The 14229-nt window shown below is 44.2% G+C and overlaps 1 protein-coding gene across 2 annotated transcripts; it reads right to left on the minus strand.

The window, feature by feature from the left end:
* Positions 1-364: 364 nt before the first annotated feature.
* Positions 365-13570, minus strand: LOC113226364. Of its 2 annotated transcripts, none has more exons than XM_026458964.1 (6): positions 13387-13570; positions 13161-13311; positions 11863-11991; positions 5308-5515; positions 3699-3842; positions 365-701 (listed from the first exon to the last, which is right to left on the minus strand). In XM_026458964.1, exons 2-5 carry the CDS (start codon positions 13188-13190, stop codon positions 3790-3792), a joined length of 420 nt encoding a protein of 139 aa, XP_026314749.1. In that variant the 5' UTR covers positions 13191-13311; positions 13387-13570; the 3' UTR covers positions 365-701; positions 3699-3789. The 2 variants fall into 2 exon arrangements, with proteins under 2 accessions (XP_026314749.1, XP_026314748.1); XM_026458963.1 differs by lacking the exon at positions 365-701 and adding an exon at positions 1578-3620.
* Between the last annotated feature and the right edge of the window lie 659 nt (positions 13571-14229).

Raw genomic sequence — 14229 nt, forward strand, 5'->3', positions numbered from 1 at the left:
GTGTTTTTGCAGTTTATAATGGCACAATTATGCATTTTTCGCGTTTTCGACTGGTGTTTATCTACGGTAACGGTCGAGCGCGTTCTGAAGTGTCGCAGCGGCAAGTAAGTGAATTTCACGTACTTTAGGCACGCGAAGTACGTACTCGTACACTTGCGGCGTTTATCTAGATATGTCTGTGGTTGTCAGCGTGTTCGACGGCGCGTGTTTTCCATACAAACTGTGGTACTTCAGTACAACGTTAAAAAACGCCGCTGCGCGCTCCGTCGCGGTGCAGTGTGATAATCGCCTAAGAACTCACATTAAGCAACGATTGCATAAAATGCTATTAGTAAAATAAAAAAACAGTGTATATTATAGCAGTGCATATTTATTTGAAATACAATAGTAATAATTAAAGGAACTTTAAACAACAATTTAATTCAAGTGTTTATAGAGTTTACTAAAATTAACTCCTAATTATTAGCGTTAATTAGGAAGGCGGATTGTTACTCAAACATCTGGTGATTGTAAGGCGCGACTTCGATGTGGCCATGGCTCGTGCGACGAGACGGAACGCAGAAAACTTCATAAAACGTGATACGAAGGGGCGATGACGTGGCAGAAGATGAAACAGGCCTTGCCGACATGGTGTGGGAAGGCCAAATCGAGGAGCTTTCATTTAGAAGAAAAGCAAAATGTATCATGGATATTGTTATCCCCTGAAATGTCACAAGTACCTTGTTGAACCTCTTTTTAATGTAATGCACTTTTATGCAGGGTTATACGTATGTTTTAAGTATGAAATATTAATTTTCCGTTTTTATAGGAACAATGGTTTTTGTCACTAATAGAGCATAGTGTCAAAAAGGATTAAGAACTAGTACAGCATTCAGAAATAGCTTAGAAAAACCAGTTTTGGAAAGAACTCTGTATCGCCATCTCTACGAATAACCTGTGTATATCTATATCCTATCTATGTACAAGTGTATACGACCTTGTAAAATATTATATATCACATCAATAGATAAACGTTAATGGCTTCCGTTCTTTATTAGATATAGAAAAACAGTTTGCCAGTTCCTATTCGGCCGGGATAGTGCCTATTATGTAATTAAATATTTTCAAATTTCAGTTCAACAACCTGGAAGTAGCAACCTGTAAGATCGGTATCGCTCCATTCATGTCATTCGATATGCGATGAACTATACTGTATATGTGTTAGGTATTAGTCGTGTGTTTAGAAATCACTAAGCCCGCCGCGGGGCGACAGCAATGTGGCAAATTTAACATTTTAAACAAACGTACGGTGCGTCGAAAAGTGCTCGTTAAAGGGGGCGCGGTGGTGTCGCTGCAATTACAAGTGCCTGCGAAGTTACTACTAAGTTACTTCTAGGTACGTGCGTCGCGCATCACCAAGGCGTACTATTCGGTCTACTAGCGCTTCATGATACTTCGTTAACTGCTCTACGCTTGTGTCAAATTGTTTATCAAGCGATGTTCACCCAATTCAATTTTATTAATCCATACAAACCAAACGTTTTTCATAAGCAGGAAATTTTATTTTTGTAATTAAATTGTGAATGAAATGGAGTCAATGTTAATCTAATCATTAATCAGCGCTACTATTATCAATGACTGTACATGCACATAAACCAGTGAATGTCAATAGTTAATGTATATTGAATATATTTTTGTAAAAAAAAATGTATGCCACTAAAAACCTGCATGTGAAAAGGGGTCAAGTTCAGAACAACTAATAAGCAGGTGCGTCGACTTCGCCGATCAAACTATTGAATACTAAAGGGTACTAACTTCAATCAACGCTCCTTGAAACTGACCTATACATACGTACATCACAACACAACAGCAACATTGGCAATGTGTACAATGCTTTTGCAATTTTATAGTTGTAAGTAGTCAGCTGTCAGTGAAAAACGTTCTTAAATATAGTATTTTTTGTAGTGGTTTTTTAAAAAGAAATGCGATTGAAAGGTGTTATTAATTGTATAGATAAACTGATAAAAACAAATTCTCGAGTCAACACGCACCAAGTCTCGGGCAGGGCCATCACGCTGTTTACTTAATCGTCGCACCTTAATTTTCCACATAATTCATACGAACTGATAACATAATTATTTGTTTATTTCTGATAAGAACATTTAAATGGCTAGCTTTACTTCTGATAATGTCTAACTGTTTTAACGAAAAATGGCACCTAATTTTATTGAATATAAAGTACCACCAGAAAAAACCCTTGTAACTTTGATTAACAATAAAAGTCTCTCGCGTGCCCGCTATTGGGTGTAACGTGTTAGCAAACCAGCGCCGGCGGCGTCGTCGCCGCGGGCCGGGTGAGGACGTCGGCGTCAGTGGCTCACAGCCGTGCACAATGACGCAGAGATGTCGTTACGGAAGTCATTAAGAACAGCAAGACACAACGCGCCACTGCCGAGCGCGTCTCGCGCCCTACACGGACAGAGTTATGACTGTTGTGTGGAACATTAGAATATAAATTGCCATAATGAGTTGTAACAAAGCAGCTTGTAGCAGCTCTTTATGAACAGTGTTCTGTGGGTATATCATAAGTAAATTAGTAAGTACAAAAATAAATAATGTTTTTTCTTCGGTCGACGTGAGATGAAACGATAAATTGATTTATTGAAATAAAAATGTCTGATCATTGCAATGTGAAGCAAATGGTAGCGTTTATGTTGTGAGCGCGAGATGCAGCGGCGGCGAGCGTAAATCAACGCCGCGCAGGCGCACAAGGCTTGGCGTGAGCGGCGCATCGCGATAGCCGCTGACCCACACCCGCCGGCGAGGCCGCGGAGCCTGCGCCCGCGCAGGTGGCTGGAGATCTACTCCGAATGCATAACGTCTTTTCTTTCTCTTGTTTATAACATGAATAACTTTATTTGAAGAAGAACCTGTGGCAATACTTTTTGATGGAGCCAGTCACTATTCATTGCTATCAGTGGAATAAAAAAAATTAAGTTGAACATAAATATTACGTTGTATGTGCAATTGTGCTCATTGAACATCCGTATAATTAACAGTATTATTGTTTTTATTGAGCGTAGATAAGGAACTTGTACAACAATATGTTCATACGTCGCTCGATGTAGGCTCTATAAATTACGATAGAGCTCGCGCTGGCGGCGGTGAGCCTTGTCGAGCCTCGACTTAGGCGATATTCACGGCGCGGGGAGCGCGCGGGGGGGGACTGAGAAAGCCAATAAATAAATTTAACTAGATTATCAGCGGTCGGACGCGCGGCCCGGGCGCGCAACGCGGTATCAAGCTGCCATTTCCTTTTTGTACATCGACTGTACTCGTACTCAGCTTATTAATAGGAAACAAAATACATACTAGTTTTATATATGCACGATGAGAAAAAACCACAACGGAATAGATATGTTGGGCTCGTCGCTCTGAAATGTAGAGATGTGGATTTAAAAATTGAACTACGTAATATTATGTTGGACATGCAATTGTGCTCATTGAATACCGCTACAATTAACAATATTGTTGTTTGAGAGTTGATAAGGAGTTTGTGCAACATTACGGAAGTCGGTCTCGGTCCGTTCATACATCGCTTTGTGTAGTCTCACCGTCTACTGCCAAAACCCACCGTACAGCTGTAAGATATGCAAGCTTGTGAGATTTGCAAACCACCAAATATGAGAAACGTCCTTCAAATTGTGGGTACTACTTACCTTACCGCATGCGACCGGCCGGTGCACGGCTGATATTCAAACCACGCTGCTTTATGGCACTGCGCCCGCGCCGCCGCCGCCGCGCACGCAATTACACCGCCCCCTCCGCCGCTAACTCCGCGCCCAGGCGTGAGAAGATTCGCTCTGGTCAAGAAAAATCTAACGTTGAGAAAGTGCCACTTCTTGGACATTGTGTTTTAAAAAACAATTGAATACATACAATAATCGTAGATTTTAACAACTTCAAACAATTCAGTAGGCACGACTTTCTCTTCAAAGTGATTTTCTACTTACCTTTCTACGTAACTTTTTTTGACTAGACAATGGTTTTCACAATTGACGGAGGTCTAGAGGTGTTATCCCGTAAAATACATAATTTGCCACTCATGCGCTCGCTGACATTAAAGTCATAGTCAAAGATTGTTTATTCCATAGGTAAAATAAATTTACACTTGAAAACGTCACATTTAAGCTATTGCTCGTTCACTACGCTGACCTCCATGAGAAGAACGAGCAAGAAACTCTAGAGATTGCTCTTTTCAAATAAACTTAATTGCTATGGAATACACTTTGAATCAAATTTATGTGGAACCTAGAGCCACATATACATCTTTATCTAACACGTAGTCTTCCATTTAGTAATATGACTTTTCAATCAAACATCTTTAATGTAGTTTTTAAACTTGCTATATGATAATCTTAATATATCCTCCGGAATCTTATTCTATAAACGTATACAGTTCCCTATAAAGGAGTCGTTTACCTTTGGTTAAACGAAATCGTGGTACAATGAGTTAGGACTTAGCTCTAAGGTTAATATTATGATATCGTCTTTCTTGATATCAATATATTATATAGGTATATTTTTTATTACGACTGAAGGCGGCGGATGGGCATCGCACTCACTCGAGCTTCTAACAGCGATTTCTTAAAGTATTGCCTACATCTATGATTATAATAATAATATTAGATATAATTCGTAGTTAGTTAGACATTTTGTTTCTTGAATTCCGAATTTTTATACGTTTCTCAAATCGCATCAATGTTTTTGCAGACTGGATGTGCAGTGACATTAAATGCGTATTATGAATCTGCGTCCAAACTGATACTTTAGCGAACGAACAACATGTGAGAATTCTACAGTGAGGTTTGGTTAAGCCCAAGGAAATGAACGTCCGGTATACGTATATTAAGTAAGCACCAAATTATTAGATAATTCACAAATACGCGTAGTACGACAAGAAGTTGCAATGTGTTAAACGGAGTCAGATGCCGCGTTCGGAAGCAAAAAGAGTGGAAGCAAATGACAGTGGCGATTACGGCAATTAAACCTCGCGCGGGGCGGGGGCGCGGGAAGGCGCAAAAACAGAGCAGCGCTCTCATGCATATGCGCTCGCGCCGCTCGTTGTTCCACGAGAGCATCCAAGGGTCTCGCCGACGAAGTGGCTGCTAAGATAACACCTACAAGTCCCTAACTGTTCTCTGGAAACCAATCTCGCTCCTTGTTGTGTAGCGCAACGGTCTCGAGCGATTTGTTGTCTGCTTTAAAGCATGTGCGATTTTGCTCTGGGCACTTACTGGGCAGTGAACCTGCGTTCAATTTAATAACCTCGTAAAGACGTAATCATAATGTGCGCAACTGATGCGGGCAAATGGACCGGCGCGCAGTGGGCGATGTCGGTGTCATCGTCGCCGAGTGCAGGCACGGTGCTGCGGCTGCGGGACTGCAGCTGCTGCATGCCTGCTCCGACGAAGCGCCGCACCGGACGAGTGTGAGTTTTTTTCGAATCGCGGGCGCGGTGGCAGTGCGGCATTTCCTACATTATCATGCGTTTAGTTTTTGTGGCGACAATTACGCAGCATCAGTATGCACGCGGTGGCCGCGCGAACGGCCCCGCCCGCGCCCGCGCGGCCCCAGGCACCCCTTGCGCGCCGTGGTGTTTTTGCCGCGACGTGCGCGCCGTGGGAGTGTCGCACTCATGTCCGTCGCCTGCTGCTTAGCTGCCGGGCTTGACGCCAAATCACGTACACGGAACATTTTATCTGCGCATAGTGTAGCAGGAGATCATTAGCTTTAAGTTAGAAAATGATGTCAAATACATAAAACTGTACAATAATCTGCTTGATGTTCTACGCAACATATAAGATTACAGTACCAGTACTAATTTTGCTTAAAATAAAAGCGGCTTGCAGGGTCTCCCTTTAGAGTCAGCTGATGAATTCATCAGAAGAATTCAATAATATAATTTTATGCTCGTATGTGCGATATTTCGCGGAGATGCGTATTATATGAGCCGTGATGAATGTTTCATTATTTAAAGCAGCGAAAAAGTTACCGGAATTTGGTATGGCTATCTGGATCCCGCGGCGTGCGTCTGCGCGGCGGCCTGCGCGCGCAAAAACGGTCTAATTCAAACGAACCGATACCAAGACTGTTTACAGCAGATTATTTTTTTTAACGTTTCGTGTGTTCATGGAGGTGTATCTCTATAAGCAGCAGTAAAGCACCAACGTAACATCACTTGTAAATTGCAGTAGATAGCAATGTCCAAAGAAACATTTCACTGACCGTTTTGATCACATTGCTTTGACATTCAACAACAAACGTGTTGCAAAGTACCACCACATTTAATAAAAAGGAGAAGGATTCGCAGTTGCGCGGTGTCCAGGCCCTACTTCTGTGCCGAAACGTGTTATGCATAATTATTATATTTCCCTATGTTAGATACTTTTCGGAAAATACAATCATTTAATCACAATCTCATTTGATGGTAAGAGACGATGTGCTCGCCTATGTTCGCCTATATTCTAGTTTTATTACCTACGAGTATACCTATATGCCATTTGCTGGCTGGTTTGGCTGGCACAAGTACTCAACGACAAATGACTCAGATAACAGATGTCACGTTCAAGCAGTATCTCTTCCATATTTACGAAACTTACTAAAATAGGCGATATTATATAATTCAAAAGCGTACAAATATCTAGGTACACTAAGCTGTTACGCCATGCAAACTTACACTTTATTTTAAATAAGAAATACAATAAAAATGGAAGTAAATTAATTTGTTGCTCCGTGAACCAAATACTCTAATTACTTAAGAAATACATTTTTTTTAAATATATTACGCGTGATCCCGCCCACCGTACATTCGATTAAGTACGGTGTGCAAAAACCTACCAAATACAGCCTGTATAGTAAAGATATAGGCATGGAACCAAAATCCCGGCTCATGGCGATGTCAGATCCTCTCTTTTATATATAAAGAACTCTTTAGAAACTTGTCTTGAACTTGTTCAGGTTACTTATTTGTTTAAATCAATTTTATTCGCTTTCCTACTTCAGTACGGAATGTGTGGACTCGGATTTTTGCTATTTGTGTATGCAGAGGAAGACGGAATGCGGCGGCAGCGGGCGATGCGGCGCGGCAAAGGCCGCTGCGCCCGCGCTCCTTTCATGTTAATACCGCTCATAATATTCGGGATGCCCCACCGCTGCCGCTGCCGCCGTCAGCCGATTAAGCGACAAAAATTGTTACTATTTTTTACCTCTCTCTTGTTGAGTTCGCCCTTCACCGCAGAGTTATCATCAACGAGGCATTCGAATCATATGGATATTTTGGTTACTAGCTTTAGAGTGTACAGCGAAACCAGTTTCTGAAGCCTTTCAATTACGCTAAATGGGTGCGATAATCAGGTAGCAGCACAGCGTAACTTGAGCAGCGTCGATCTCCACGAGGACCATCAATCACCCGGCCGGCGCCGGCGCCCTGTCCTGCATTCGCATTTCACCCTTCTCGCGACATTAGTGGCCTGTGAGAGCCGCTGGCTGGCTCCTCAAACAAACATTCATCATCCCCTATATTGTCAACTCGCCGATCAATACATCAATATAGATTATACACATTCCTTAATAGAGTCAAACAAAGAACCCGTGATTTGTATAATCGCGTTGGCTCATTTCGGAAGCCGCTCGTCAAACAACACGCTGCGTTTTTTGTGCGCCTAATGGCGGCCAGCGGCGGCGATTAACCTTAATTTATAACAATTATCGCCGCCGCGTAAACACAATAGTTAAATTCGGTAACACCTTCATTAATAGAGTAGCTCGTTTCGTACAATTCCACCTAGGTAGAACGGGCCACTGCATTCACAGCTCTAAGGCAACGCGAGAGGGAGCACGTTCCCGCGGAGCGCTGTGCGGTGGTGGCGGGTTATTAAAAACGCATTAGACGCAAAGCGATCGCTGCGCGGCTGATATTTGTAAGCTATGATATCCGAAACAGTTAGATTAGACTCAAGGCGCTTTTACGCCTCTAAACAACACTTATCGAGTTGTGCGGCGCATTCCTGTAATGTCTTCATTGTTCATATCGTGCTAGAATAAACGGAAACAGATTTGAATTTTAAATTGAAGGCGCTGTAGGTATATGTAAATTGAAGTAGGTAGTACTTACTTGTGATGATCGCAGGTTCAGAAGGGTCGGCGAGATTATAGTAATTTGAATTTGAGTTATTTGATTGATCGGCGTCTGGGTCCGCTGCTGCGCGCCGAGTCGCCACGCGGCCGCGCCGCCCGCGCCGTCCGCGCCCGTCGCAGGTAGCTTCCTTAATAGTCAAATAATCTCCGAGGAGGAACATCCGATGCTGCAGCTGTGACTCATCGAATACCAAGGTTGAGCTTTATTTGCTTGAGCTTGTAAGGGCACATGAGCGAAGCTGTTACATGTGCATTTGTGTAATAAAAAGGTGGAAACGCGATGTATCAATCCAAAGTTAGCTTGTGTGAGTACAGTACAGGATGGCATCATCGTGACAAATCACCGGCGCCAGCGTCACTCATGCATTTTCATCCAGAGCAGAGTATCTACTAACAGCGGCAGAAAAACGTGGCGACGGCAGAGCGGTATCAGTGCGTAATTACAGCGGTTCCCAGTCGCAACCAAAAAACGCTGCGTTTCTATGAACGACTTCTTACTTACCCGGTTATGAATGCAATGAATGACATTTTTAAATGCCCATTCAGCCGGTATGGCCACCTCGCTCAACAGCGAATGGCGACACTCTGACACAGAGACTACATCTTCGCGAAGTGTATATACTGTAACATTTACTCGGTTATTCACTGAACCAAACCGCAAGGTTAGTGTTTGTTGGGATGTTAGACATGCCGCAGTACCCTGCCAAACTTGTAATGAGTGATATCGTCATCCCGAGGTAATATTGTTCATTTTTAACAAAGCAACCATATGTGTAAGAAATTGGCTTGGCTTGTTTACTTTGTTGCATTTATTGGCATATTTAAATAAAAATGTAGACAAGCTTTACTTCAACATTAATGTTTACAAAAAGTAATAAAATATACATTTAAATGGTTAACTGGTCGAGATAAAGATAAGCGTTTTTGTGTGCATACAACTGCTTGGAAATTAATTACGCTGGAAAGTAGAGCCACAGCGCAATTACAGTATATTACTTTAAAAGTTATCGAGTGAGTCTAGCGATAAATAAATCCACGATGAAATAGAAGTTATCGTTGTTCATTTATTCTACGAGTGTCGAGTTTTGCGCGAGGCGATGTTTTTGTGGCAGCGAACCCATTCCAGTGAGCAGCGGCGACATTCCCGCGCCGCTATCGATAAGCGCTTACTAATGAATAATGTTTTTGCCGACTGTCAATCATATCCGCGGCTGCGTGATACTTACTATTCAATACTGGGAAGTGTGAGGCGCCGCGCGCCGCGCGCCGCACCCGGCTCCGCGAAACGCGCTCGCGCCTCCGGCTCGGGTCTCCGTTGGCGATAATGGCGAGGCGTTCGTGGACAGTTCGCGGGTGTGTGGACGGACGAACCTCAACCGGCGTTTGATGGGCATACACAAGGCAGGACGCGCCTGCCCTCGTGAACGCTAAGTTTCGCTAGATGACCGTTACAAAACCTATGCCTTTCGATGATAATGTTAATAAGCTCATCTTTAACGAGACGTATTGAATAAATCACTGGTTAAGCTGAAATGAGCGTTTTCGTTAGATTAAGTTTTTCTTTACGCATGAAAGTGACACATTTCAATCGATGAAAGGGTACGAGTGGACAAGAGTACCTATACCGATGTAAATTGTAGAGCAAAAACTGGGACATGTAAATGTGTGAGATTGATTCTGAGTAGATTGTTGAGCGCCGAGCGCTGACCGTTGAGCGCTCCATGGGTATGGGTATCAATATTAACGAGCCTCATATCGATACTTATGTCTGCGCAAATGCAAACTATTCAATAAGACTCCATGTTCGAAAACGAAGCTCGATCTTATTACTGAGTTAACTGTACATAGCTGTTTCCCTTCGTGCAGACTTAAGAATGACTTCTTATGGGCCAGCGACATATTACACGAATATTCCCGTGCCGCCGGGGCCCGGGAGATCGGCCCGAGAGGTACGCGGAGTGGCAGTATGGTAGCACGGCGTTTCCCACGGCACAGATGCCCTTAAACGCGATTCACGCAGGGCTGTCGGTGACACCTGTGTGCTCACTCATGTGCTGGGGAACCCCTTTTTCTTTTTTTGAGTTAGGAACTTTTCTTTTCAGTTGAAGTAGGGAGTGAAAACATAAATATACGTATAATTGTAGGTGTATCTCTGTTTGATTTAATGTACCCAATGTAGTTACAGAAACAATTGTGTTATAAAAAAGTTGTCGGTTTGCGGGAAATGTAATTCATTTAGTGGGAGAAATTCCTAACTATAGTTGAAAGTAACAGCCCTGCCGCAGTTATCGCGTTACTAATTAATGCATTCGCGATCGCTTTGATTGTGCGCTTGATGGATACTCGTGCAACGTCACGCATGCATGTCGTGTCCGCGCTGCGCATACGTTGCAACGTCTTGGCGGCTGTTCATGGTTAACCACGTGGTATTAGATACGTGTCGCATCTACTTGTGGAGATTGATCACAAATCACGTCCTCATGTGCAAATAATGTATTCTCGATTGATATTAAGTACCTACTTATGTCGGGTCGAACAATCTAAATTAATAAATATTTACTTGGAACTTAATATTTTTCATTGCATCATGAAGTTTCGAAAACAGTTTTTACATACTTTATTTACACGTAATTAGAGGTAATTTTATGATATTGATATTCGTTTTAAAAAGAAAGTTGATTTTTACTGTGGTTTCACTAAAAATCGTCATTTAATTTGCAAATTGTTAGCTCGTTGAGTAATAGTCACCTGGCGGCTGCGACCGGTGCGCGCGAAATCCACTCGAGCGCAGCGAAGTAGAAGCGATAAAAAGTCAACTTCTAGTTTGCATGCAAATAAATTGTTGGTATAAGTTCGTATGCAGACTTATTTGTAAATGATATTTGTTTTTGTAACGGCCACCGCTTCAGCCGCAGCGATTTGCAAGTCGATGAAGGGAGACAATGTCGAGTTTATGCAAATGGGCGAGGCGATAGCTCGTTGCCTCGGCTCGGGTGCGTTCTGTGCCACTTTGCAGCAGAGTGCAACCACAATAATTAAAATAAGTTACAAACTTATGTTATCATACTCTTCTTCTATGACGGACAGGTATCAAAACGACATGCGGTACTTTTGAGAACCCTTTAGATTAGAATGTCGCATTCACAGAAACTACGGCTACACAAAAGTGGCGACACCCCATTGCCGCGGTTGTCCGTTAAGATATGAGTGGTCAATTATTCGAGAACTTTAGCGTGTTAATTCGTGGTGAATACAATGACTCTTTAAGTTCATGACCGGAAGCCATCGTTTCACACGCCTTATTTTAATGTGTCGGCAAATGGAGTGCGGTGCGCGGAAGCGCGCCAGCGGCAGCGGCAAAAGGCGGTAAATGCGTATTAAACATGCAAATGCTACCTAGATTAGTTTGGCTTGACTGGCTCTTGTATAATTTCACATCGTATTGTCTCCAAACCGTGTTTATTGGATAAATAGTGGCGCCCGGCCGCTTGTTTCGAATCGATATTCGCTTCAATACGATTGAGAATTTAGATAGGTAGGTATATACGAGTGTTATATTACCTATGAAAAAGCTCAATTGATATATTCAGCATTATAAAACGGAATATAAAACTTCTTAGTGTGCAGTGGTAGGTACCGCACACGTGTCCAGACGTTATCAACGGATAATAAAAACCAATTTACCTTTGTCGATAGTTCAGCATTGCGATATTTTCCTATTGCAGCAGTACCCCTTCCCTCCTCTTCCCCGGCGGCAGCGTGGGGGTGCAGCGCCCACCGGCCAGTGGAGGCTGGGAGGTTGGTCGGCGGCACCTGCCGTAATATCCTATTTATGAATAATGTTTTATTCTAACAGCGTGCGGCCCGCGCCCCCCGCTCGCTTCAGGGCTGCCGGTTACCTTCCATATTTACATACTGATATTTTAAGCGGAGATCTACATGCCTGAAACACCCAAGAGCCTCTGTTATCGTGCATCGACAACGTTCTCAGTAAATACAGCTTTATTTAAAGCAACACAATAAATAATATCGCACGGACCTGTATCAGGTTCTCATAAATCTGAAACTTTATACGAGCTCCGTATCAGTTTCTGAAGTCGCGCCATGACGATTTTATTACTACTGTTAGATCATCTTTGTTGGGCAACTGTGTAACTGTAACGGCGCGGCGTCCATAAATCGGCATTCCTCGTCGGCGGCGGGCGGTGGCAGCGGCGGCAGCCCTGCGCTCGTTATTGCTTGCTTTGTTTCAGTGCGGGACGGGACGCGGGGGGCGCGGGGCGTCGCGGGACAGCGCGACTCTAATTAATGGAATAACTCTAGCAGTTCGCCCCCGCCTCCCGCGTTGCACCAGACGAGGGGGCAATCTTTAAAATATCGCTGTGCGCTGAAATTTTCGGACTCGATAACTGGCTAGCGTGAAATAGCGCGAACTATGGAGTTTAATATACAACTAATGAAGTATGAAAATGATGTGCACACGCGATGGGCGCCGGCGCCGGCGGTGCGTCCGCACGCACGCTCGCCGAGAATTCTGTATCACTGAAATATGTAGTAGGTATAATAAGCATGGTATTTTCAAGAACTTTATGTTTGTACCAGTGTAATTCTACGAGAATTTGGCAGGCATCTCGCTCGAGACGTAGATATTGGCACGGGCGTTAGACACGTCCACTTTCGAATGAAGGACGAAACTTGATTGATGCAGTGGCAGCTCTGGCGGAGAGTTCTTGTAAAATACTCGTTTTATGTTCCGTTTTCGTTCCGCGCCTTACATTATTATGATTTAGTGGAGCACAGTTGCAGCGCTGCAGCCCGGAGAAGGGGTTGCCGCCCGCTCTAGGGGGCGTGAAGCGCGGACGGGGAGGGGCGGGCGCAGTTGAGAAGTCAGCGATGGTAGTAATAAAGCCGGCCATATTTCACACTTAGCGCGTAATGAGCGCGCCCCAAATAATTGGATCACGTACATAACTCATTATTACCTCGCACCTCACTTCGCGCAAATGTATCATTACTCCCCGCGCCCCCGCGCCCCCGCGCTCCCTGCGGCTTCACTGGATATTGTTGAGGATGACGCAGGGACGCCGTTCGCCCGCTCCCGAGGGCTCCACTCATTAGCTAGACCTACTCGAACTAAAACAAAAGTTCCATTATGGCACCACCCAGGACTACTAAAACGTGAATGAATCGGGTTGACATCAGGCTTACATTTTTTATTGTTTCTCCGGTCGTCGCGTCGATCCTCAGAGCCGTATGCCATGTCGCAGCGGCGGCTGCGGACGCGAGCCACGGCCTTGACGGGTCGGCGGTGTACCGGCAATAAAATGCAAATGCACGATTGCGGCCGCTTAATCCTCGCCGTGACGCCGTCCGTCAGCGGTCAGCCGCTGCCGGAGCCTTATAAATCAGCGCGCGCGCACGCAACTGCGCCGCCGCGCCGCTCCGCCGTCCCCACGCAGTGTTATTCAACTTTAGCATTTACCACGCAGTTGTTAGCATATTCATGGTTCGCGTATAATTTCACTCTTTCTTTGCTATGAGTATGGAAATGGAAGAAAGTTCCCGCGAATAAAAACTGTTGCTACTGGTAATTGGCGGCAGAACGATACTTTTTGCGCTCGGCCCTGCGCCGCGCCAGTAATGCTACATCGATATCGAAGTACTGGCTATCAAATTACGGGACGATACTCCTCGTATACTTAGTAGCGGCATAGAGCAAACGTTAGCTTTAAAACGGACGTGGACAATTCCACGAAAGTACGAAAAGAGTATCTATCAATCAAGACCCCGTCGCACTCCGACGATGACAGTTTACGAAAAAAGCTACGTGTCCTTTGAAACGACAAATGAAGAGATAGTTGTAATTTTATTATCGTACGTTAGTGTGGGGTTCGCTAAGGTCTACCGTGAGCGACGTCGAACCAGGTTCGTTCTTGCCGTACTAAATTTGTTTGCGATGTGTAGGTCGGCACCGCTGGTCGTCGCCGAGCGGGCGGCACGATCGCCACGGGCCCCGCGGGGCGCCGCCGATGCTCCCAAAGATGCCGTAAT

This window comes from Hyposmocoma kahamanoa, unplaced genomic scaffold, assembly GCF_003589595.1.
Source record: "Hyposmocoma kahamanoa isolate Upper Pololo Valley unplaced genomic scaffold, ASM358959v1 190, whole genome shotgun sequence".
NCBI lineage: Eukaryota > Metazoa > Arthropoda > Insecta > Lepidoptera > Cosmopterigidae > Hyposmocoma > Hyposmocoma kahamanoa.